Source organism: Salvelinus alpinus, chromosome 20, assembly GCF_045679555.1.
Source record: "Salvelinus alpinus chromosome 20, SLU_Salpinus.1, whole genome shotgun sequence".
NCBI lineage: Eukaryota > Metazoa > Chordata > Actinopteri > Salmoniformes > Salmonidae > Salvelinus > Salvelinus alpinus.
Genome location: NC_092105.1, coordinates 38,976,101 through 38,999,794, shown reverse-complemented (window position 1 = coordinate 38,999,794; position 23,694 = coordinate 38,976,101). Strand labels below are relative to the sequence as shown.

The 23,694-nt window shown below is 44.2% G+C and overlaps 1 protein-coding gene across 13 annotated transcripts in view; it reads right to left on the bottom strand.

Annotated features, from left to right (window-relative positions):
- Nucleotides 1-23,694, bottom strand: part of LOC139546821 (dedicator of cytokinesis protein 9-like) — a 118,122-nt gene that overhangs the window by 9,656 nt on the left and 84,772 nt on the right. For 3 of the 13 annotated variants that reach the window (XM_071355652.1, XM_071355639.1, XM_071355641.1), the window contains exons 8-41: nt 22,554-22,728; nt 21,355-21,407; nt 20,719-20,793; nt 20,490-20,630; nt 19,705-19,917; nt 19,460-19,582; nt 18,924-19,006; nt 18,365-18,487; nt 17,904-17,983; nt 17,577-17,764; nt 17,148-17,213; nt 16,937-17,029; nt 16,679-16,802; nt 15,349-15,467; nt 14,418-14,501; nt 14,202-14,291; nt 13,010-13,125; nt 12,722-12,791; nt 12,498-12,623; nt 12,321-12,392; nt 11,613-11,759; nt 11,369-11,452; nt 11,160-11,271; nt 9,328-9,506; nt 9,114-9,230; nt 8,907-9,021; nt 8,654-8,787; nt 5,243-5,357; nt 4,962-5,028; nt 4,775-4,822; nt 3,436-3,575; nt 2,426-2,541; nt 401-538; nt 114-296 (exon numbers count right to left, since the gene is read on the bottom strand). In XM_071355652.1, the coding sequence (XP_071211753.1) occupies nt 114-296; nt 401-538; nt 2,426-2,541; nt 3,436-3,575; nt 4,775-4,822; nt 4,962-5,028; nt 5,243-5,357; nt 8,654-8,787; nt 8,907-9,021; nt 9,114-9,230; nt 9,328-9,506; nt 11,160-11,271; nt 11,369-11,452; nt 11,613-11,759; nt 12,321-12,392; nt 12,498-12,623; nt 12,722-12,791; nt 13,010-13,125; nt 14,202-14,291; nt 14,418-14,501; nt 15,349-15,467; nt 16,679-16,802; nt 16,937-17,029; nt 17,148-17,213; nt 17,577-17,764; nt 17,904-17,983; nt 18,365-18,487; nt 18,924-19,006; nt 19,460-19,582; nt 19,705-19,917; nt 20,490-20,630; nt 20,719-20,793; nt 21,355-21,407; nt 22,554-22,728 (3,909 nt within the window). Of the gene's footprint in view, nt 1-113; nt 297-400; nt 539-2,425; nt 2,542-3,031; nt 3,076-3,435; nt 3,576-4,774; nt 4,823-4,961; nt 5,029-5,242; nt 5,358-8,653; nt 8,788-8,906; nt 9,022-9,113; nt 9,231-9,327; nt 9,507-10,743; nt 10,786-11,159; nt 11,272-11,368; nt 11,453-11,612; nt 11,760-12,320; nt 12,393-12,497; nt 12,624-12,721; nt 12,792-13,009; nt 13,126-14,201; nt 14,292-14,417; nt 14,502-15,348; nt 15,468-16,678; nt 16,803-16,936; nt 17,030-17,147; nt 17,214-17,576; nt 17,765-17,903; nt 17,984-18,364; nt 18,488-18,923; nt 19,007-19,459; nt 19,583-19,704; nt 19,918-20,489; nt 20,631-20,718; nt 20,794-21,354; nt 21,408-22,553; nt 22,729-23,694 lie in introns of all 13 variants that reach the window. The other 10 variants (XM_071355647.1, XM_071355643.1, XM_071355646.1 and 7 more) reach the window with 6 other exon arrangements.

The following is a 23,694-nucleotide window of genomic DNA, read 5'->3' as shown; positions in this document are numbered from 1 at the left end:
AACCATCAACCAAACCGCTCTTTATGAAAGCTCCATAGAGCGTGCTGCTACATAGAGATGTTCTGAGGAGACAAATGTATCAGCATGTGGAAGGGAAACCCTCTATCTCTCACTTGGAGGTGAGTGCGGACGAAGGACTTGCGCCCGGTGTAGTCAAAGTTACTCTTCATGAGGAAGTAGAGGAGGTGGGCGGCGTCGCTGCGGATGGAGCTCAGCTTGGAGTTGCAGCACTTCAGGATCTCGTAGCAGAACGAAGCACACATGTCCGCTCGGCCCTCGAAGAAGGTGCAGGGGAACTGGAAACAAACACATAGTGATGATTAGATACTCGGCACATTTAAGACCGGGAGAGAAAAACACTTCACTACTGCGAAGTGTTGAAGACCAATGGCCTCCTTACTTTGTAGATGAAGGTGCGCAGCGAGGTGAAGACCTGCTTGAGGGCCGTCTCTGATTGGTTGATCTGCAGGAAGCAGAGGTGTACCTGGAACACCTTCTTCATGAGCGGGTTGTGGCCATGGTCCGAACAGAGTTGGGTCTGACAACATAAAAGTACAGACAGTTATCTTCAAAATCCCGGGGACTGGCAGTAATAGACAACATCAAGTAAGAAGTGGGGAAAAAGGTGACATAATCCAATAAAATGGCAAACAAGACATATCAAATGCATGCACTGTATGTACACAAGCAGGATTGTGTTCTTGTCAGGGATTGGTAAGGCAAAACTGAAGAGGGAGTTTCAACTTTTAGATAACATAATCACATACAGTGAGGGAAAAAAGTATTTGATCCCCTGCTGATTTTGTACGTTTGCCCACTGACAAAGAAATTATCAGTCTGTAATTTTAATGGTAGGTTTATTTGAACAGTGAGAGACAGAATATCAACAAAAAAATCCAGAAAAACACATGTCACAAATGTTATAAATTGATTTGCATTTTAATGAGGGAAATAAGTATTTGACCCCTCTGCAAAACATGACTTAGTACTTGGTGGCAAAACCCTTGTTGGCAATCACAGAGGTCAGATGTTTCTTGTAGTTGGCCACCAGGTTTGCACACATCTCAGGAGGGATTTTGTCCCACTCCTCTTTGCAGATCTTCTTCAAGTCATTAAGGTATCGAGGCTGACGTTTGGCAACTCGAACCTTCAGCTCCCTCCACAGATTTTCTATGGGATTAATAAGGTCTGGAGACTGGCTAGGCCACTCCAGGATCTTAATGTGCTTTTTCTTGAGCCACTCCTTTGTTGCCTTGGCCGTGTGTTTTGGGTCATTGTCATACTGGAATACCCATCCACGACCCATTTTCAATACCCTGGCTGAGGGAAGGAGGTTTTCACCCAAGATTTGACGGTACATGGCCCCGTCCATCGTCCCTTTGATGAGGTGAAGTTGTCCTGTCCCCTTAGCAGAAAAACACCCCCAAAGCATAATGTTTCCACCTCCATGTTTGACGGTGGGGATGGTTTCTTGGGGTCATAGGCAGCATTCCTCCTCCTCTAAACACGGCAAGTTGAGTTGATGCCAAATAACTCCATTTTGGTCTCATCTGACCACAACACGTTCACCCAGTTGTCCTCTGAATCATTCAGATGTTCATTGGCAAACTTCAGACGGGCATGTATATTTGCTTTCTTGAGCAGGGGGACCTTGCGGACGCTGCAGAATTTCAGTCCTTCACGGCGTAGTGTGTTACCAATTGTTTTCTTGGTGACTATGGTCCCAGCTGCCTTGAGATCATTGACAAGATCCTCCTGTGTAGTTCTGGGCTGATTCCTCACCGTTCTCATGATCATTGCAACTCCACGAGGTGCGATCTTGCATGGAGTCCCAGGCCGAGGGAGTTTGACAGTTCTTTTGTGTTTCTTCCATTTGCGAATAATCGCACCAACTGTTGTCACCTTTTCACCAAGCTGCTTGGCAATGGTCTTGTAGCCCATTCCAGCCTTGTGTAGATCTACAATCTTGTCCCTGACATCCTTGGAGAGCCCTTTGGTCTTGGCCATGGTGGAGAGTTTGGAATCTGATTGATTGATTGCTTCTGTGGACAGGTGTCTTTTATACAGGTAAAAAACTGAGATTAGGAGCACTCCCTTTAAGAGTGTGCTCCTAATCTCAGCTCGTTACCTGTATGAAAGACACCTGGGTGCCAGAAATCTTTCTGATTGAGAGGGGGTCAAATACTTATTTCCCTCATTAAAATGCAAATCAATTTATAACATTTTTGACATGCGTTTTTCTGGATATTTTTGTTGTTATTCTGTCTCTCACTGTTCAAATAAACCTACCATTAAAATTATAGACTGATAATTTCTTTGTCAGTGGGCAAACGTACAAAATCAGCAGGGGATCAAATACTTTTTTCCCTCACTGTAAGTAAGGACCGCTTATTATAACCAACAGAAACCACAGCTAGGAGTGTACCTTGAATCCCATGATGAAGATGCTGAGAGTGTCCAGCACGGTGAGGCAGACCTCCGTGGCGATGTTGGCTTCCAGGACCGATTGGTTCATCACGTCAGCATCAGAGTGGCTATAGGCTGCAGGGTACACACACACACACACCACACTGCTGGAGCACTTTCAAATCACCCCTAAATTCTTATGCTGCTCCGACTGAGTCTCAAATTGCACTGTATTCCCTATTTAGTGCACTACTTTTAAACAGGACCCATAGGGCTCTGGTATAGGGAATAGGGTGACATTTGGGCTGCAGCCTGAGTCAGGGCTGCATAAATGCCGTCGTGAGAATTCATTACAATACAGTCAGAGAGAATAGTCATCATTAGTATCAAGGTAAAAAACCTTGCTTCAAAGGAGGAAATAATATTCTGTGGAGTTGAAAACAAAATGCATTTTACTTGTGATTTTTCAGAGGTTTGAATACAATGAAATGAGTTAAGGGAACAGAAATGAACAGGATAGAGGGATCAGAGGGTTTAAAATGGCATGCTCTTAATTCAACCAGATGAACAGAGCTAATAGTAAATAGTCTGAAAGCTGCCTGTCGTTGACCTGATACTTTCTTACCATGGTCTACAGATATTCCAAGAACACTTGAAATCTTTCTTACACTGAAAACACAAAGAAACTCACTTCATTAAAGGGAATCATGTAACAGACACCCTATACTATAGAGTTGAAGCTCTTTTGCTTTCGGTGAAGTCAGTATAACGTTACACAGTGAACTTGGCCCGATGAAAACCATCCCTTCAACACAAGGGTTCATGTACTCTCTAGGATAAAACCCCTAACTTTTATTCACTCAAAACCACAACATCCATGGACGGCTCTAGAACGGCTGACTTTGGACTTGGGTTTGGCACACATGATTCTAATGAAGAGGATGATGATGATGATGATGATGATGACTGACTACAGAGGGAGGAGCAGAGGGGCCTTTGGTTTAGGGGTGGGTGTTTGGGGGGACTTACTGTGGTTAAAAGTGTATGAGTTATCCAGGCTGCTGAGTTGCTGTAAGCGGGCATGCATCATTCCCGCCCTGTTACGGGACACAGGCAGAGTCTGAGACTTCCGCTCATGTGCTGCTACGAGTCCCACCCCTTCCTGGTTCCTGATGAGGAAACAGGACACTGTTAAACGAGTGGCTCATTACCAGCAGGACCAGGGTTAGTCAAGCAGGTTAGAGTGGATATTACACATACCTAACTATTCTATTGATTTAAAAAATGGTAGGATATACTGTATAGCCTGGTAACCAGATCAGTTTAAGACTCCTTTGTGGTCGTCTTAAATCATAAACTGTCTCCCAGGCTAGAAATAGGGTTAAAGAGAAAATCAAGCGCACCTCTAGGACATGAACAAATGTCTGCTTTAGGTATATTTGGAGCATCTTTGAGCTAATTTAACACACTGCTACTCTTCCCATTTGTGATCATCTATACAGTCTTGATTCAGGGTTGAGAAGTAAAAGCATAGCTGTGAGGCATTTCAGAGAAGCGTGTTTCTCATGCGATGGGTCAGACAGTGCCAGATCAGCATCACAGCAGTTAGTAGAAGCAGAAGCCAGCGCATGCACATAACAGTGACAGACACTATATACGGTGACGCTTATGTCAGGGTAGAGTAGTGAGGTGCTATTACATGCCCAATCAGTTGTGTGCTGTTATAAGATGGCCAATCAGAAAAGAGAGAAGACAACATGCTTTTAGTATAGGAGAGTTAATTCCACTTCTAGTCTTACCCAAGCAGGAGGGGCAGGAGCCATGTTTTTTTTTAAACTATATTAAACTTGCCAGCATTTAAATGAACAGAAAAACAGAGAGAGTGGTGGTGGGTTAGAGAGAGTGGAGAGTGAGACCCATAGCCATCAGTGTGTCCGGCGCAGAGCTCCCACAGAGAATGTGTGTGCCAGAGTCCAAAGGCAAATTATGAGCGTACTGTATAGTGTGTTTATAAGGTGTAGTGTTTTAGGGGCTTTACTGTACACACAATGTTAACCAAGCTCAACAAACCACACATTAGTACTGTTTTGGGCCTATTGGTAGAAATATCAGTCACAGGTTTGTGTTCTGGTCTCAAGTGTTACTACAAATCGACATTCATTCCTATACCTTAAAATAGCACAATATCATGTCACTAAAATGGTTGGACAATATTCACACAACATTAACATAACATTTGAATCAACACAATTATATAAACATAAAATATATGAAACTGTAATAAATTATGAATTTAGAGTAGTGTCATATACAGGTATTACATACAAGCTCCATACAACTAATTGAACCATTCTGACAACAACATTACCTTGCGATGGATCTTTTTCCTATGTATCTGAATTGATGGAGACACACCCTGGAAACAGAAACGTTGGGAGACTCATCGTTAGACAATGTGGACAGAGGACGCTTAAACATCCCCTGATATGCACGGTAAATGGTATGGACTAGCATCAGGTCAATAATAACACGGCCAAGCCGAGTTCACTTCTTACTCTACTAGTGTGAAGAAGTCCATGAGCTCAGAAGATGAGGCCTTGTTCCAGTATGTAAACAGAGCATCTGAACGAAGGATAGAAGGGAGTTAGAGAGTCACCTGCGCTGCTTCCCGAATGGCACTGGGTCAAAAGCAGTGCACTAAATAGAGGATAGGGGATGTAGTCTTGGGGAAACTACTGTCTGTAGAAAACACAGGTCACTAAGCATATCCTAACCCCCCCCCCCCAAAATAAAACATATAATCATGTAATTGTACTAGAGAGAGGTGTGGTCTTACCCTCAGACATGCTCTTGAGGACATGCAGGAAGCACATGAGCAGGCTCTTGATCTCAGTCTGGTCCAGTTTGTCACAGCGCAGTAGGCTGCTGCCCAGGGCTGAGGCTGGCTGGTTCTGAGGGACAGACGAGCTGGTCAGAGATCAGCTGGAATACACTACAACACACTACTTATGCCCTGTTGCACTGCTCTATTCACAGCATAATGCTATTGGGAGATTTGTAGTATTTGTCCTATTGCTGTCTTTGTTGACATATTTGCCATTTTGTTGTCTACTTCTTCATCTTATCTTAATCCGTCCATGTTCTAAAAGGCAAAACGGGTAGAAAAAAAACAAGGACATTTTAAATATTGAAAACAGTAAAACATTAGAGTTTATCATTGTCATTATTATGTAATACTAAATTGCACTTCAGTACATCTACATCCTATACATTAGTATTCATGTGATATGATGTGCTGATAAGCATGTAGTATGACTCACGGTGCAGTATGACTACACTAATGGAGTCAGTCACTCAGGCCCTGTTGGCCTCTAGACGTGGGTGAGACTTCCAGATCAACTCTACGTGCAGGGCCTAATCACTAGAATTCTCCAAGCCGGGACAGAGAGCAGGGAGCAGGAACCAGCAGTTATAGCACAGCGTGGGTTTGGTGGAATACAGCGTCTTCCGTTGCCAGCGGTGAGTTAGTCTAGACCAGAACTCCTAACTGAGGATGACCTCACGGAAAGACTGAAGCTATGTCTTGTCTTGGAGTGTTGACAGAGAAAGTTAGCAGCTAAACTTAGCTGCCCCAAATAAGTCTGGGAACTTGACTGAAGAGGGTAGGTGATCATTTGCATGAATTCTTTATTAAGAAGGATTTATAATTGGAAATATACTAGATGGGTATCATTCACAGCCTAAAAATTAAGCAGATATTACACATTCATGTTTTTCTTTCCCCTTCTGGCTAACTGTCTCCTCAGAGTATCATTCCCCCCCCAAAAAATGGGGGAAAAATGGAGAAACATAACACAAAGAAAGGAACTCGGAACTCTTACAGACTGAGATAGAAAAGTCACACAGCACATGTGAGCGAGATCAAAAATAAAGAGGCTCCAGCTGTGTGTATCACTCCTACAGAAAGCCCCCATGAAGCCACACAGTAGCTGTGCTTCATGGCACCAGAGACGAAACTGTGTATCATCCGCCTGGCAAAGAAAGGAACTCGGCAAGACTAAAACACACACACTCGCTCACACACACTCCCAGATGGGACACTCTTGGGAGGAAGGGGGGGTGAGGGAGGTTTATTGGTATTCTGTACTTGGAGTGGAGTGGTGGTGTGATGCGGGACATGATTCTCTGAGACACTGGGGACAGTGAGCAGGGAAAAGTCCATGGTGGCGCGCTTGGAGCGAATGGATAGCACGGAGTCCTCGGGCTCAGAAAAGAAGCGCAGCACGTTGGCAGAGTGTCTCCGCCTGATATTCTCCTTCGGCCAGCAGCAGGAGTGTGTGGGTGGGTGGGTGGAGGAGTCAATGGTACAACGATAAGTTAATAGGGGGTAACCTCATAACTGTCACAGGTATACAGTGGCAAGAAAAAGTATGTGAACCATTTGGAATTACTTGGATTTCAGCATAAATTGGTCATAAAATTTGATCTGATCTATATCTAAGTCACAACAATAGACAAACATAGAAAACTAATAACACACAAATTATTGTATTTTTCTTGTCTAAAAGTATGTGAACCCCTAGGCTAATGACTTCTCCAAAAGCTAATTGGAGTCAGGAGTCAGCTGACCTGGAGTCCAATCAATGAGATGAGATTGGAGATGTTGGTTACGCTCACAAAATTTGAGTTTGCTATTCACAAGAAGCATTGCCTGATGTGAACCATGCCTCAAACAAAAGATCTCAGAAGGCCTAAGATTAAGAATTGTTGACTTGCATCAAGCTGGAAAGGGTTACAAAAGTATCTCTAAAAGCCTTGATGTTCATCAGTCCACAGTAAGACAAATTGTCTATAAATGGAGAAATTTCAGCACTGTTGCTACTCTCCCTAGGAGTGTCCTTCCTGCAAAGATGACTGCAAGAGCACAGCGCAGAATGCTCAATGAGGTTAAGAAGAATCCTAGAGTGTCAGCTAAAGACTTACAGAAATCTCTGGAACATGCTAACAACCTACGATACGTAATAAACTAAACAAGAATGGTGTTCATAGGAGGATCCCACGGATAAAGCCACTGCTGCCCCAAAAAAAAACATTGCTGCACATCTGAAGTTCACAAAAGTGCACCTGGATGTTCCACAGCGCAACTGACAAAATATTCAGTGGACAGATGAAACTAAAGTTGAGGTGTTTGGAAGGAACACACGACACTGTGTGGAGAATAAAAGGCACAGCACACCAACATCAAAACCTCATCCCAACTGTAAAGTATGGTGGAGGAGCAACATGGTTTGGGGCGGCTTTGCTGCCTCAGGGCCTGGACAGCTTGCTATCAGACGGAAAAATGTATTCCCAAGTTTATCAAGACATTTTGCAGGAGAATGTATGGCTATCTGTCCACCAATTGAAGCTCAACAGATGATGGGTGATGCAACAGGACAACGACCCAAAACACAGAAGTAAATCAACAAAAGAATGGCTTCAACAGAAGAAAATATGCCTTCTGGAGTGGCCCAGTCAGAGTCCTGACCTCAACCCGATTGAGACGCTGTGGTCTGACCTCAAGAGAGCAGTTCACACCAGACATCCCAAGAACATTGCTGAACTGAAACAGTTTTGTAAAGAGGAATGGTCCAAAATTCCTCCTGACCGTTGTGCAGGTCTGATCTGCAACTACAGAAAACGTTTGGTTGAGGTTGTTGCTGCCAAAGGAGGGTCAACCAGTTATTAAATCCAAGGGTTCACATACTTTTTCACCCTACACTGAATGTTTACACGGTGTGTTCAATAAAGACATGATAACATATAATTGTTTGTGTGTTATTAGTTTAAGCAGACTGTGTTTGTCTATTGTTGTGACCTAGATAAAGATCAGATCAAATGTTATGACCAATTTATGTAGAAATCCAGGTATTTTCAAAGGGTTCACATACTTTTTCTTGCCACTGTAATGGATGCACCTCTTATGTGTCAGTGAGAAATACACAAAATTATGCATGAAACATCAACTAAATACGTGGCCTGAATCTCATTCACTGAATAGCTGCTCAACTCATATTGACCCGTACACATTTATTTCTAGCCCAAATGGACTAACAGCACTGCAGTGATCTGATATCCTGATGGAGGTCATGTGCCAGTTGGACACATGCAAGACATAGGCTACACCCTCAATAAGTGAAAGCAGAAATGATCAACTTTAAGTAATAGTCCATGACAGTGGCTGTACTCTGACTCCATGGAGTTGTACCTTGTCCAGAGAGTTGGTCTTATCATTGCTCTTCTCATGAAGACTGTTGCCAGAGTCAGTGCTGATGAGGGAGCCCCGGGAGTCAGCGTGGCGGACAGAGTTAATGTTGGGGGTGGAGGACGCGTGGGGGGAGGCTGGAGAACACAAAGACAACAGCACAGTTAAACTCATGGCCCGCATGCCGCTCAATCGCCACGGGACAACATGAGTCGAGTGTCATATCGTTGCCTGCCAAAAGCAGACTGAATCTCACCGGTGCCAGAGATAACCCCAAACACATCCTTGTGCAAACTGTTGTCTAACAAAGTACTGGAGCGTGGAGGCGTCATCATCATGGAGTTGCCCAAGAGTGGGTCATCTCTTCCATTCTGAAAGGAAAATGGACCATTAGTAAAGCCAAACATTTACAGGTAGGGCCTTTGAGTTGTGGTGGTAGTCAGCCACTAGATGTCAGCCTTACATTGTTGGAGTGGTTGATGATGAATGGGGAGACTTCCTTCACATTGAGCCTGTTGACGTTCTCCTGGAGCAGACCGAACAGGGGCAGGTAGAGAGTTGCCAACCTAGCCTGCTGGCTCTGAAATAGAGATAAAGCTCTGATTAAACTTCATTGTCCCTTATGATGAATTTCGAAACGACTAGAGGAAAGAGGCAGGGAGAATTAGTCTGCTTACCTTGGAGGTGTAGCGTTCGTCAAAGGTGTGCTTGACCATCAGGTTCTTGAGCACGTGGATGGATATTTGACGGATCTCTCGAAACTCCTGCAGGGCCCCGCCCACCTCCCGCAGCAGCAGCCCAACCAGGAAGTGGTTCTTACAGAAGTCGTCTGTCAGCGAGTAGTCCAACTGGAGGTCTGGAAGGAGGACAAACAGGAGACAAACTTTAGGAGGAAGTCCTGAACCTAAACTATCTGCCCCGATGTAAACAATACCACCAGTGTAGCACTGAGCCGACCTTTGCCCTTAAATAGACTGGCGCCATCCGAATGAGGTTCAACTGCACTTAAACTCTAATGAAGATTGTAATCAGGGCCACAAAACTATTTCCAACGCTGAGAAACTTTTCCAACAAGATAAAGTATTCAAACAAACCAACAACAAAACAACCCCAATGCATGCTGATAATCTATTTGCGTAAGGATAGGATAACACATATTGGTTACAGTGAGCTACTATATGATTCCATTTTCATGATCACTTATGATAATTGATCAGATAAAATAATTTAAAAAAATACACAACTAAAATCAAAGAGTGGTTGTAAATTATGACTTTCTAAAGTATTACAATAAAATGTATATAACAGAGATTATCAGTCAAAATAGACAACCAGACAGGAGTCATAACCTCGTACAACCATCCTGGAAGGCTCACGAGCTTACATTCTGTTTTGCTACACAGATCGGCAATTTGTCTGGTAATTATGAGTCTAAAGGAGTCGGGGACCAGGCAGTGAATAAACAGATACAGTTAGCAAGCAGGGTGGTTGTTATGGGTAACAGACCGGCAAATAAACTGATCGCTTCACAGAGCATGAGGCACAAGTCAAATCAAATCACAAGTGACACACAGAAGGTGTACTGAAATGATGGTGCTAAAATGTCACATCCACTATTAGCCTCAATATGAGCTGTAATTGGTTTACATGCACATTTTAAATGTAAACACCTCCGAAATTTTAAATTGAAGAAAAAATTTTTGGGGAAAAAAATTGTTTGCCCTCAAGTACAAACCTATTGCTATAGTCGCACAATCCAAACCCTTGACACAGAAATAAGAACTAAGAACGCTTTGTAGTCCAAAGAATTAAAACGTACACACACCCATACCTTTTCTAACTCACTCATTACAGCCAATTACAGTTCATATAGACAGAGATCATTTTTATGATTTATCATTTAGTATTAGACATGGGAGAGACAAATGAATCATTCTACATCCACGCCAAATGTATGCAATGACGCTGTTGAATGAATGACTCAATTGAGTTGTTCAAGGGGATTCTTTTGCCTATGTGGTCATAATTAAAAGGGGGGTGTCAAAGTATTTTTTTTTCTGACAGGACAAGCAGACAGCACACCTTGAACCTACCTACAGGATTACTGTATGACTCCATGTTGGGAGAAAGTAAAGCTAATTGGCAAGAGAGAGAAGAGGAACAAAGTGGAAACAAACAAATAAGCTCTATTCCAAAACAGAGGTAGCAAGAACACAAAGAGAACAGTACATGATATACTGTAACGTGTCTTTATGACATTTGGCTGACAGAACTTGGACAGTACGGGTATTGTGCTTGAGTTCGACGAGATGCTGCTGGAAAAACGATTGAATCCACTATCTGCTGAAACACTCTATGTAAAAATGGACAAGAGCCTTTGGCAGACAGCCCTCAAAACTTCATATTACAAAAGCCTTGTGCTTCTAGTTCAATAGATGTACCTCATATGACCCTGGTATACCTGCATACAGTCGCTTTTATTTTGCCCAAACGATAGAAATGTGCTCACCTTGAAATCTCTGTATCCTCCCCTTTCCAAAAGGCATGGGCAGATTCAAGGGAATATAGTGCTCGTGGTTGCATATGACACGCAGGAACTCAAACTTGAACTCAAACAGAGTCTGAAAAAAAGAGCACATTAGTGTAAGAAACAAAAGGTCTAGTGGTGGACTATCATTTGTAATGACTCATCATATTTATTTAAATCATGATAACTACCTTTGGGTCTCCGGGCACAAAACAGTTGATGTAGTTGTTGATCTGCTTGAAGACAAAGCCTCTATCCATCAGGGTGAAACAGCGCTGTGGACACAGGAAGGAAAGGACATTCCCACATACAGTTCAGTATAGTACAGAGGATATCATCAACCTCTAATGAACACCAATACATTGTTACTATCCAGAACCGACTACAAGGAGGACCAACGGTGCTAGACTAGCCAATCAGACGGCGCCAGCTGACCTTGATGAAGACAGCCAGGCTGTGGTTGGCGTTGCGGGCTGCGTCCAGGTTGTCCTTGTACTTCTGGGTGATGTGGGGCATCATCATGTTGACCAGGGTCTCCACCGTGTGGTGGAAGCCGGCCGAGAAACGCTGGTTCCTGGACAGCTGAGAAACAAGAGACAAGCTGTTACCGCCAGAGCTGTCACTGTCCGTGGTGTTACAGTACATTTTTTATTTGATTGAATTACCTTTTTGGTTAGTATTACAGTAGGGCCAAGAGCATAACACATGAAATTCATATACAACACTAATTGCTTGAGGAGCGACAACAACAACAACTCGCTGTTGTGTTTCTGATCCCACCACAGCTATTCCCAGAGAGAGGCCATCCCAGTGAACCACCACAAAACCACAGCAGAGGGGGAATCCTTAATGGAGTGTCCCTGTTTCCTCTGTTTAGTGTGGCACACTCCTAATGGTTCCTACAGCAGCTTCCTGATTATACACGGCCATGCCAGAGAGGAAACTCAGGGCTATGGTTGGTTAGGAGAGATTGCTGTGGATAGCATTGAGGCGATGGTTAGTTATGGCTGTGTTTATTCTGTGGGAGGAATGTGGCAGCCCACATGGCTGTGCATGTTAGGAGCTATCACTGATAAGCTGACATTTCTATTAAAAGAAAAAGGAAGACTTAGTTGGCTTAGTAAAGTGTCACATCAGACTTACCTTGACTTTACTGCTCTCAATCAAGTACTGGGCCATGGACTTCACTAAGGCTTCGAAGAAATACCAGGAGTACTACGAAACAGAAATACGGAAACAAATACAAATCAATGCCAACATGAAACCTGATGCAAATGTCCATAGCCTCCTTTTCCACACTAATGCTGTGCTATCTATTACCTTGAGCAGCTTGTTGCTGGTGAGGAAGTCTGTGGAAGGCTTTAGAATTGCAGTCATGGCTTTGGCCAGCTCCTCATGTACTGTTCTCGTGGCAGTGGCTGTGTATGGCTCGGTCTTAAACACATACTGAACGAGGAAAGAGACAAAAAAAAAAAAGAAGCTTTTCTAGAAACACAGCATAAGAAAATGTGCCATTTAAATAAATGGACCAGTATGACGATTACCTTGACATATGATCGTAGGTGGTGCTCCAACCCCTCTTCGTGGCACTGGGCAACAATGTGAATCATGACTCTGAACGGGGCAAAAAGCATGTGTAAGAGTTGTGCAATAATAACATGTTTGTGGTTTATGTCTCAATACTCAGGCTTCACATAGAGAACCCAGTGTACCATGTCTATGGCTACGTGCATAACGGCAGCCTATTCCCCATATAGTTTCCCTATGGGCCCTAGTCAAATGTATTGCACTAGATAGGGAATAGGGTGCCATTTGGGAGCCAGACTACTGACCTGGTGACGTTGACGGCCACCTCCTCATGGGTGGCACTTGTCAACACCCGGAACAGCTGGTTGAGAGTGGTGGGCAGGAACTTAACCATCACGTGACTTTCCATAGCATGAAGACTCTGAGGTGGGTGGGGGGAGAATGCAGTAAATCAGATGCTCAAGGCATTGTGTTTTTCTGTGCTCCCCTCCCAGCTAAAATGCTGAACCTGCAGAATATCATCCACAAGCACATCAAATGTCTAGACAGGTTTAACTGCATGATCAGAATTGACTTAAAACGATAAAACTATTCTGAGGGGGAGATAAAACAAGGCTACATGAGAACAAGAATCAGCTTCAACGTAAATGTATGGTGGCGTACTGTAAACATTCCCTCCCATCCTGGCTCTAATCAGTCTCGGAGTCTATGAGGGGGTGAAAGTTCCATCCCACATCCAAAAGAGGCGAGAAAAAACAACAACACAAGCTTGCGTAAGAGGAAACGGAAGTCGCACAGAATAACAGGACACACCTGAGAATAAGCATGTGTTAATCACACACACAAACACGTGTATCCTGGAATGAGGCAGAGCGGGGCACTGGTGCATCACTGGCTATTTAGGATCTTAATTTGAGCCAGTTTGCTAGAGCAGGAAAATAATCCTGTGGCAACAGGAAATTTGAAATATGTGGATTATAATTAATGGACATTTTTGTAGGGGTTGATAAAAAAAAATGATAACAGAAGATCAAGAGTAAAATTGGTGGAAGTTAAAAACTTCAGCAGCCTTTTGAAACCGCAACATTGCAGCAAAGTTCCCCTGCAACAAGGTGATCAAATTAAGAGCCTACATTTGTAGGGGCTGCTAACACAGCCAAAGCCAGCCAAATAATTTGGCAACCTGCCAGTGAAACGCTCTCTGCTAAATCCTGATCTTGTGTGACCCTCTTGCAATTGTTTGTGTGCTGTGGACTCGTGTGTTTACATGAGCACACCAGAGATGCATCTGAAAATGTCGATGTCCACAGGGGGACAATGGAGAGAGCACCCGTGGATTAGAGCCTAGGGTCATGTTAGCGTTGTCCCACCCTGGCCTGAGGAAACAAGCACAGATTTCTAAACATCCTGAGGAAATCAGAGTGATGGGTGACAGGTGTTGGGGAGAGAGATGTGACATGTCTGTCAGACCCAGAGGTGCCACAGTTACTGCTTTACCTTCAGATACTTGACCAGCTCTCCTGCCGCCACCGGGGCTGCACACTCTGTGCTCTGACAGTGGGCAAAGAAATTGTGCAAATGTTGATCCTACAGAGGAAAGAAAAAAGGTAGAGATGTTAGAACACAAGATTCCTAGAACAGACAATGGAGAACAAGCCTTTAAGAATCCTGGGTCAGTTGTGTCCCTGAGCTAATCTGTGAAATGATACCAACCTGAGTGTACACTGTGGAGACGAGGTGAGTGGACACCTTGAACAAAGGTTTTCCTCCATCCACCCATTTGATTTCAGGATGCTGCTGCGTGAGACATAGGACATATTTAAAAACAACGACAGTGGTTATCATTGGTTTTGTACTGGATCACGCAACACGTATTGGTGATGGATTTAAAACGGCACTCCGTGATAGGAGTCACTGTCGCAATGCCACAAGAGGGTAGGACATACTTCAAACGTTGCTTGTTAGGGGGAGGTAGTTGCAGAAACGTATACAAAATGAAAGGCATTTAAGTTTACCGTAGGTTGATCCAAAACAACGCTGAGAACAGATCTAAAGCTCAACATTAAGTTGAAACTCACATCAGTAAATAATTCAGCCATATATTCTCATGCAATTAGCTTAATATTGTTTGGTCACACTGTTGTAATTATCCAATCAGGGAAGGTGAAAGCGTACATCTCACACAACCTTGAGGCAGACAACAAGTAATCCCCACAGTGCCAACTCTAATTTACAGGCAGGGCACTACACACAAAGGTTAAGTCTGTGGCTCACGGCTCTACTTTCTTTCACGGCTAAAATAGGTTCGATTTTACTGATCTAAAATGACTGGATAGGTTTAAATCCGATTGCTTTAAACCCATTATGTTCTTTCAGTCTTGTGGTGATGAAGGACGGGGCAGCAGGTAGCCTAGTGGTTAGAGCGTAGGGCCAGTAACCGAAAGGTTGCTAGATCAAATCCCTGAGCTGACAAGGTAAAAATCTGCCCCTGAACAAGGCAGTTAACCTAGGTTGTCATTGTAAATAAGAATTTGTTCTTAACTGACTTGCCTAGTTCAAATTGTTTTTATAAAAAAATAAAAAAAGGAGCCACGGAAAGGGAGAAGGACAGTGTGTGTGTCTGTGGGAGTGAAGGGAGCGCTACCTTGCTGACACCGTCCTGACAGCTGAGGTAGCCAGCGGGCAGGTTGGCAGCCACGGGGACGTGACTCTCATTCATGATCACCCTGCCATCCTTCAGCAGAGGCAGCCAGGCGTAACCCACTGGGGAGAGACAAGGACAAGAGACAGGACTGTCAGTCTGCTCAAAGACAGTGTCATACCCATAGAATTAGGAATTAGAATACTAATTCATTTACTAGGATCTCTATGGTCACGCCCAACAGTGACTCAGCACTGGGAGAATAGGGAAGAATGGAAACTGGCACAGATACAAATCGTTATACTGGGGAGGGCAATGGATAGAAACAGGGTGGATACAATGAATCTGCATGGCTTAACACTGGATCTAGGCCTTGAGGGCTGTATCCTAGGTAGGGTTGCAAAATGTCATTCCCGGTTGGAGGATTGCCTGAAATCAGGAGGGAATAAGTAGGAAATCTGTAATGCTCCAACCAGGATAAAAAAATATATATTAAAAAAAGGGAATTTATTGAAAATTCCCGGAATTTTGCAACCCTAATCCTGAGTCTGGTGTCTACCTGCGAACTGGATGTAGTCTATCACAGTGCCATCCGTTTTGTCACCAAAGCCCCAGATACTACCCACCACCGCAACCTGTATGCTCTCGTTTGCTGGCCCTCGCTACATATTCATCACCAAACCCACTGGCTCCAGGTCATCTATAAGTCTATGCTAGGTAAAGCCCCGCCTTATCTCAGCTCACTGGTCACCATAGCAACACCCACCCGTAGCATGCGCTCCAGCAGGTATATTTCACTGGTCATCCCCAAAGCCAACACTTCCTTTGGCCGCCTTTCCTTACAGTTCTCTGCTGCCAATGACTGGAACGAATTGCAAAAATCACTGAAGCTGGAGTCTTATATCTCCCTCTCTAACTTTAAGCATCAGCTGTCAGAGCTACTTACCAATCACTGTACCTGTACACAGCCAATCTGTAAATAGCACACCCAACTACCTCATCCCTATATTGTAACTTATCCTCTTGCTCTTTTGCACCCCAGTATCTCTACTTGTACATCATCATCTGCACATCTATCACTCCAGTGTTAATGCTAAATTGTAATTATTTCGCCTCCATGGCCTATTTTTTGCCTTACCTCCCTACTCTTCTACATTTGCACACACTGTACATAGATTTTTCTATTGTGTTAGTGACTGTACGTTTGTTTATGTGTAACTCTGTGTTGTTTTTGGTCACACTGCTTTGCTTTATCTTGGCCAGGTCGCAGTTGTAAATGACAACTTGTTCTCAACTGGCCTACCTGGTTAAGGTGAAATAAATAAATAAATACCTTGTGTCTCCACCACGTCTCTCTTCTTGGTGCTGGCCTTGCTGTTGCTGTCACAGCTGACGTGGAAGAAGGTGAACAGCAGATGGTGCTTCTCATTGAGCTGGGTGGGAAGCTCCATCTTAAACTGAGGGACAGGAACAAAAATATACACCTTATGAGTTAGCAAGCATACACGCTGACACTGCTTCGTCTGCGCACTAATCATGACTGGAGCTGTCTGTATAAAGATGGTCAGATTGGCTTGTTATAACAACGTACCTCATCATAAAACTCCGGGCTATGCTGGTGATGTAATACTGCAGCAAATGCATTTTTAGTAAACAGGGGTCCTCCTGGTCGACCATAGATGCACTGTGGGTAATAACAACAGTACGTTTACTCCCCTAAGTAGTACGCAGTTCTTCTGCTACCAAATGACACTGTGGCTTCAGGAACTCTGCCAGAAGGAGTCATATGACTAGGAGCTTACCTTGAGCGAAACAGCCTCCTCCTCATCCGAGTCCTTGAACTCGATGCAGACAGCTATGTTTCTAGCCTGAGGGGAGAGAGAGAGGAGACAGACAGAACAAAGCTGACCTACTTGAAGATGCTGGCGGGAACACATTTCTGCTGTACTGTCTAGAGCAAAGTTTCTCTCTCAGAGAAAGTTGGACAAGTTACAAGTACCTTACATTTACGTGACTTTCAAATCATGAATCATATTTTGACGCAGTCTGTACACTGATGTGGTAAACTCCACTATTTGCTATTGCATTTCATATGAAATGCAATAGCAAATAGTGGAGTTTACCACATCAGTGTACAGACTGCGTCAAAATATGATTCATGATTTGAAAGTCACGTAAAAGTACAGTGCACATAATTTGATCAAACAGAAATGTAGGGTCAATGTTTATACCTTTGTGAAGGATTTTTGGCTGTCGTACTTCAGGTGCCTGGGGTAGACATAGAGGTGATTGTTGTAGATGGTGAACGGCTGGGAGCACTTGGCTATGCAGGGAACAAACTCCTCCACTTCAAAGAAGATGTTCGTCTTCTCACTGCTCTCAAAAGTCTTCACAGGAATGTAGGATGAGGTAACACAACCTACGTACATGCAGACACAGAACAGACGGGGGGGGGGGGGTCAAATAAACAGCCGACAGACAATCAGACCAATCTGACGTGAAGAGAAACAGCTTTCATCTTTCATGTTCCCAGTGTGAGCTGAGTTTGGAGGGCTTACTTGTCAAGTCAGGGGCAACATTGTCAATGGTAACGTCTAGGTTTCCTAAGATGACAGGGAGCTTGGCCATCTTCTCTGGCCTAGGGAGGGGAAGCAAAATAAGCAGCGGTTAATGCCTTTGTTATCATCTACCTAGGAGGACCTGATGGAAAACAGGCAAGCCGCCTGGAAACTACCCTGTGAACAGACAGAACCAAAGAGGAGAACCAAATATTTGTAAAGGTGGGAAAACATCTGGGGTACAGGCTTTCATTGTGAAAGAGAATCTCTGACCATCTAGTCTCTTCAGCCAACAAATCGCTATATGGGATTCAGCTTAAGAAATACCCACTGTTATAACACTGTACTCATTCAGAATAAGCAAGAATAATCCAAATTCAACATTTCTGTAAGATATAGTACCTCAACAATTAACTACATTTTGAATTCCATTAACTGCAGACAGTAGGAGAGTTACTAACTTTCTGAAGTCAGCCAGCAGTTTGAACATGTCGTCGTTGGACAGCTTGTTGCTGTCCTGTCTATAGATGGCGGAGAAACGAGCACTTTTATCCAGCGTCCCCGATGCATCTTTGAACAGAGTCCTGCAGGGAAGGAGAGATGAGAATCATTAAAACCCAGGTCTGTTTCCACTAGGTCTCTGGACAAAGATCTGCTGATGTTCCTGTCAGGGTTTTTCCCCCTGGTCTGGTATCCTGTGACACCTTTATTCTCTTTCCAGACACCATGGGTACTGAGCTTTTCCACAATTCATTGAAGAGTGATACATTTACCAGTGCCAAAAAGGGAAAAACAGACGTAGGAAATTCCCTACCTTTACTGTGCCTGGGAAAAAACTCAATGTTTTTTATTTAATCTAGACATTTTGTACTCTATCCTTTCAAAGCGATGCCATATTCAGTAGACGTTGCTTACATATTGTCAAGTTTCTCTACTGATGAAAATATATTCCAAAAGGTAAAACATCTGTCAATAATCTCTTACTTTAAACATCAGTTCAGGTTAGTAACCGAATAGTACCTGGCGGCCCATGCAAAAGGCATCCTGTACTGGCCCAACCGGCTGCAGGCCAATTTGGCATTTTTCAGGACCTTCTGTGCCACCTGGTGGGAAAGAGGAACAGTGTGTAAGTGAAACCACGCTGGTCTGACAACACAGACAGAGGTGATGGTCAGCACTCCAGCATATCTCATTGAGTTAGCTCTGAGGCCTGCCAATCTCCACAAACAGGCACGGACACACAAACACATACGCAAGCGTGCACAAACACATACGCAAGCATGCATACACACACACGCACCTTGAAAACGGTCCCTAATGCATTTCAGATTCTCTCTCTCGGATCCCATTACTGCTCGTTGTACCCCCTTTAACAGCACGTAACCAGATTTGTATAGCCAAAACCAATGCTTGTGGAGTGTTGTTGTAACCATCCAGCACTTATGACATGGATGATTCTCTCATTTGTTATGTGTGGAATAATCAAATAAAATTTGCTGAGCGTGGGGGAATTGACTTTTGCGTTTTGTGATACAGAGGCCTGGTACAGAGCGTACCTTGGTGGAGTCTGAGCTTTTCATGTAGGGCTCAGCACAGTGGGTGATTCCCCCCTGCAGGACCTTCTCAATGCGAGCCACCAGAAAGATATCTGGGTGTGGACATGTTACAGAGAACACTCCCTGTGGAGACAGAAAACCAAGTCATAACAGATATGAGTGAACCTCGAAAACCACATGGTCATATTGAGAGATTAATAACTCAAAAGATTGTACAGAGATTAGTATCTCTAAAATCTCTTCACCTGTCTGGGGTACTGCATGGCCCCCTCAGGCAGGCCGTGGACCCCCCTCTGCGCCCCCGGCAGAGCGTCCCCTCCCCCGTTCATGTACGGGCTGCTGGGGTTGGGCACTAGCTGTCTGACGGATGGGTGATTCAAGTCCACGTAGAAGTCCGACGAGATCTTCCTGCTGTTCTGGATGTCAAACAGCGACAAGGTCACGTAGAACGGCTCCACCTGCAAAATTAAGCAAAGGTTTAAACAACAGAGCCTGAGAATGAACTTCCAGTCTACGCCATTTATAGATGAGCACTGTGATGACATAGTGAGCCAGAAGGATGGACAAGGGACTGACAGTGTCATTATGCCAAGTTTCTGTATTCGTCAGGTCTGTATCTGTGTATCCGTCAGGTCTGTATCTGTCAGGTCTGTATCTGTCAGGTCTGTATCTGTCAGGTCTGTATCTGTCAGGTCTGTATCTGTTAGATCTGTGTTTCTCTGAACAGGTTGACATGTTCTCTTGGCACTGGACAGCCTGCTGTGTGTGACAGCAGGAAACTGCCCTCCATTAGACAGCTCCTTCCTTCATTACCGTGGCTCTCGGCTGGTTACTATGCCAACCCAGTGCTCCCTCTTGACAAAGACAAACAGCAGTGATGACATAGGCTAGAGATGTGATCCCTCCACCCCTCTCTTTCGCTCTCTAATCCATTCTCCAGAGCAGATACTATACACTACGATGATAACACACTGACTGTACAAATTGAGCACTGACTCATTGAGGACTCTGAATAGGACATCTGGCTTACGTTTGTTGTTGGTCCCTCCTCATTCTCCGCTACACAGCTTTGCAGGTTGAAGGCCAGGTCATTGCAATTCACCAAAATGCGCTTTCCAAACTTCTCTTCAAACTGCTTTATATCAGGCTCAATCCCTGAGAAGTCAAGTTTCTAAAGATACAAAAAAGGGATTTTGAATCAACATTTGGAGCTGGGGGGGATGGTCAAATACCTTTAGGGAAACTTGATAGTTACTAACCTGTGTGTCAGGGTCCAAGGTGAACAGTTTCAATCTGGTCTCGTTCCTCATTTTCGATTCAATATCTCTTGCACTCTGAGGACAAGAAATTGAAACCTCCTTAAGCAAAAGGTTTTAAAATTGAACTGCTTTTATTATTTGAAAAAGGCAGACTGTTCTTCAGGGCTGACACATGGACATGTGCTCCTAGGAGACAGTCAGATGTCCACCTTAGAGCCCAGGCCGTTACTGGAAACCCAGCCGTTGAAGTCTGCACAAGCACTGAGTACTTCAGCAAATGGCCATGGAAATCTCATACTGTAGCTTTTCTCTAAAGGAACGTATTAGATTTTGGTTCCTCTCCTTTTTTTGGTCACTTTTCAAACAGCGGGAGCTGTCATCTGTCTGTGTATGTCTAACCAGAGATAGAGAATATAGTTTTTTTTAATGAGGTGCTTATCTAAACACAAGCAGAGTTAAAGCTAAATAAATATATTTTTGTAGAGGCAGCTACACTCCTCTGAGAGGCCTGACTGGCTGCTCCCTACCTCCCATGGTGAAGTGATTTCATGGTGCACCTACAGTATGTCTCATGTGAACAGGCCCTGTAGGGCTCTTATGCTTGAGGCAGCGCATTAGTGAAAAGACAGGACCTACCTGAAAGCTGTCCATACTCCCAGGCGAACCATCTGCCTTTCCCAGCTCGTCATCTGCAACAGAAAAGAGAGCAGAGCACTCACTGGAAACAGAACCAACACACGGTTCAACAAATCCACTATTTCATAGGTTACAACTCCATTAACCACACCTCTTCCTTAAATCGTACGCTACTAACACTTAAGTAGAGTAAACAGTGACTTAGACTGCCCTGAGAACAGAGCAGGCCTCAGATCAGATCCTAGAGCCCCTGGAGGTACCAGGGTTGTTTCCCCCCTAGGAGAGCGTGATTAATAAAAGCTGAGGGGTTACTGAGATTAGCGGGGTTCTTTTGTGCAGACATGGCTCTTTCCTCCTGGCTCAGGCCTGGGATCAGACAGGAGGGGAGTATTAAAAACCTGGGTGGCCCTCTAGCTACAGCACCACCACAGACCAGGAGAAGGAGGTGTCTGGGAGGTGTGTGGGCATAAACACCGAGTTCAGATTGACTGGTATTGTTTGCCACATAGACAGACAAGAATGCTAATGATGTGCATTAGCTTGTACAGGATCTAGTCTATGTATTTATGCCACTGTCCTCTCGGATCTACCTCCTAGCCGTTTTTAAACTACTCTGAGCCAACTACACTCAATTAATGTGGTGCTTATGCCATCAATATGAGCGGCAGGTAGCCTAGCGGTTAAGAGGTTGGGCCAGTAACCAAAAGGTTGCAGGTTTGAAACCCCGAGCTGACTAGGTGAAACCTGTCGATGTGCCCTTGAGCAAGGCACTTAACCCTAATTGCTCCTGTAAGTCCCTCTGGATAAGAGCGTCTGCTAAAGGACGTAAATGTAAAAATTTAATACGCTAAAACAGGGTTATTTACATGGGAGTGTGATTAAAGGGTGCAGGCCAAAGACATCCTCTTCTCTGTGGCATACTGTAAACTACAGACTGTAGAACAGGCCTAAGTACACCTTATTTACACATTCCTTTCCCTGACAGGCAGATAAGTGTACTGCAGTGATCCCTGGGATGTTTTCTTTCTTTTACTGGCACTATGAGAAGCACAGTATCCTTGTACTAGGGGTTTTGTTGGTGGATGATGTTTTAAACAGAATTCACAAGGAAATCTAATGCCCGTCTATGTCTCTCATTACCTCCCATCCCATGAACCCACGTGAGCATGCACGCCCACAGACAGAGCACACAAACACACCATCGTGGATGTCCCCGTTACGCTTCTCCTGCATGGCGATCTCGAAGCTGCTGTGGAGGATCTTGTTGAGAGTGCTGATCCAGTCCTCCATCTCTCCCTCGCTGTCGGCAGCCAGCAGGTACGTGCTCTTGTCCTGCATCTTCAGCTCAAAGGCAAAGCGCCGCACCTTGTTATTCTGCAGACAGACACACAGAGGAGGAGTAAACTCGGTGAGACCATCATTGTCTATGTAGAGCTGGAGTGGAAGTTGCTAAGGAATAGCAACAGTTTGATTAGAGAGCAAGGGTCAACTACAAATACCGAGGGACGTGCTCTTCATAAAAAAAACTAAGCCGTAGCATCACACGAAACAACATCAGTTGAGCTGACTTTTTGAAAAGATGACGATTACAGTGTGTGCAGGTCGAGTGTGCCTGAGTTTCTTGCAGTCGAAAAACAAATGCCCAACTGTGAATCAAACGTTCCGATCCACCATCCAAAGTTAACATCCAATATTTAGTCAGGTCACCAGAAGGCAGCTCCTGCTTAGTTTTCTGATTTATTTCTTGAAGAAAGCGTTACTGAAAACAACTCCTATCCTCTCCCTCATTGCACATTTCATCTAGTCACACACTAGGTTAAGAAAATACGAGGAAACAGTAAAACTGGTATGTGTATATATTTGACAACGATAGCATCATCGTCCATAAATCCTATATTTACGAAAGCTTTAAAAAGTGTTTCTTTGTGATGGTTAAAAAGAGACATGCAGGAGAAAAAAACCCATCTTACTACCATAAGAGTGAACACACAGCGGAGCAGGGTGGAAGAGGGAAAGTATTTCCATATGCGCAACAAAAAGCGTAATGCTGCCAGGACTGGAGCTGAGCTCTTATAAAGGGACCGGGTCTGCTGAGGGAGTCAGTCAGCAGCACTGGGCCCGAGCTGTGGAGTTGACCTACGACCCCCAAATCAGCCAGCCAGAGTGATGTCACTGCCTCAGGTGGGCCTCAGAACCTCCCGATGCTGGTGATTCAGTCAGCCACCATAAACTAACCACCGTAGTTGAGTAATGTTACAGTATGCATCCAGGCTTTGATCCTTACGGAGTTAACATAAAACGTCCCGGAGAGCTAAGTGAGGGAGGCTGAGGTGCAGTAAT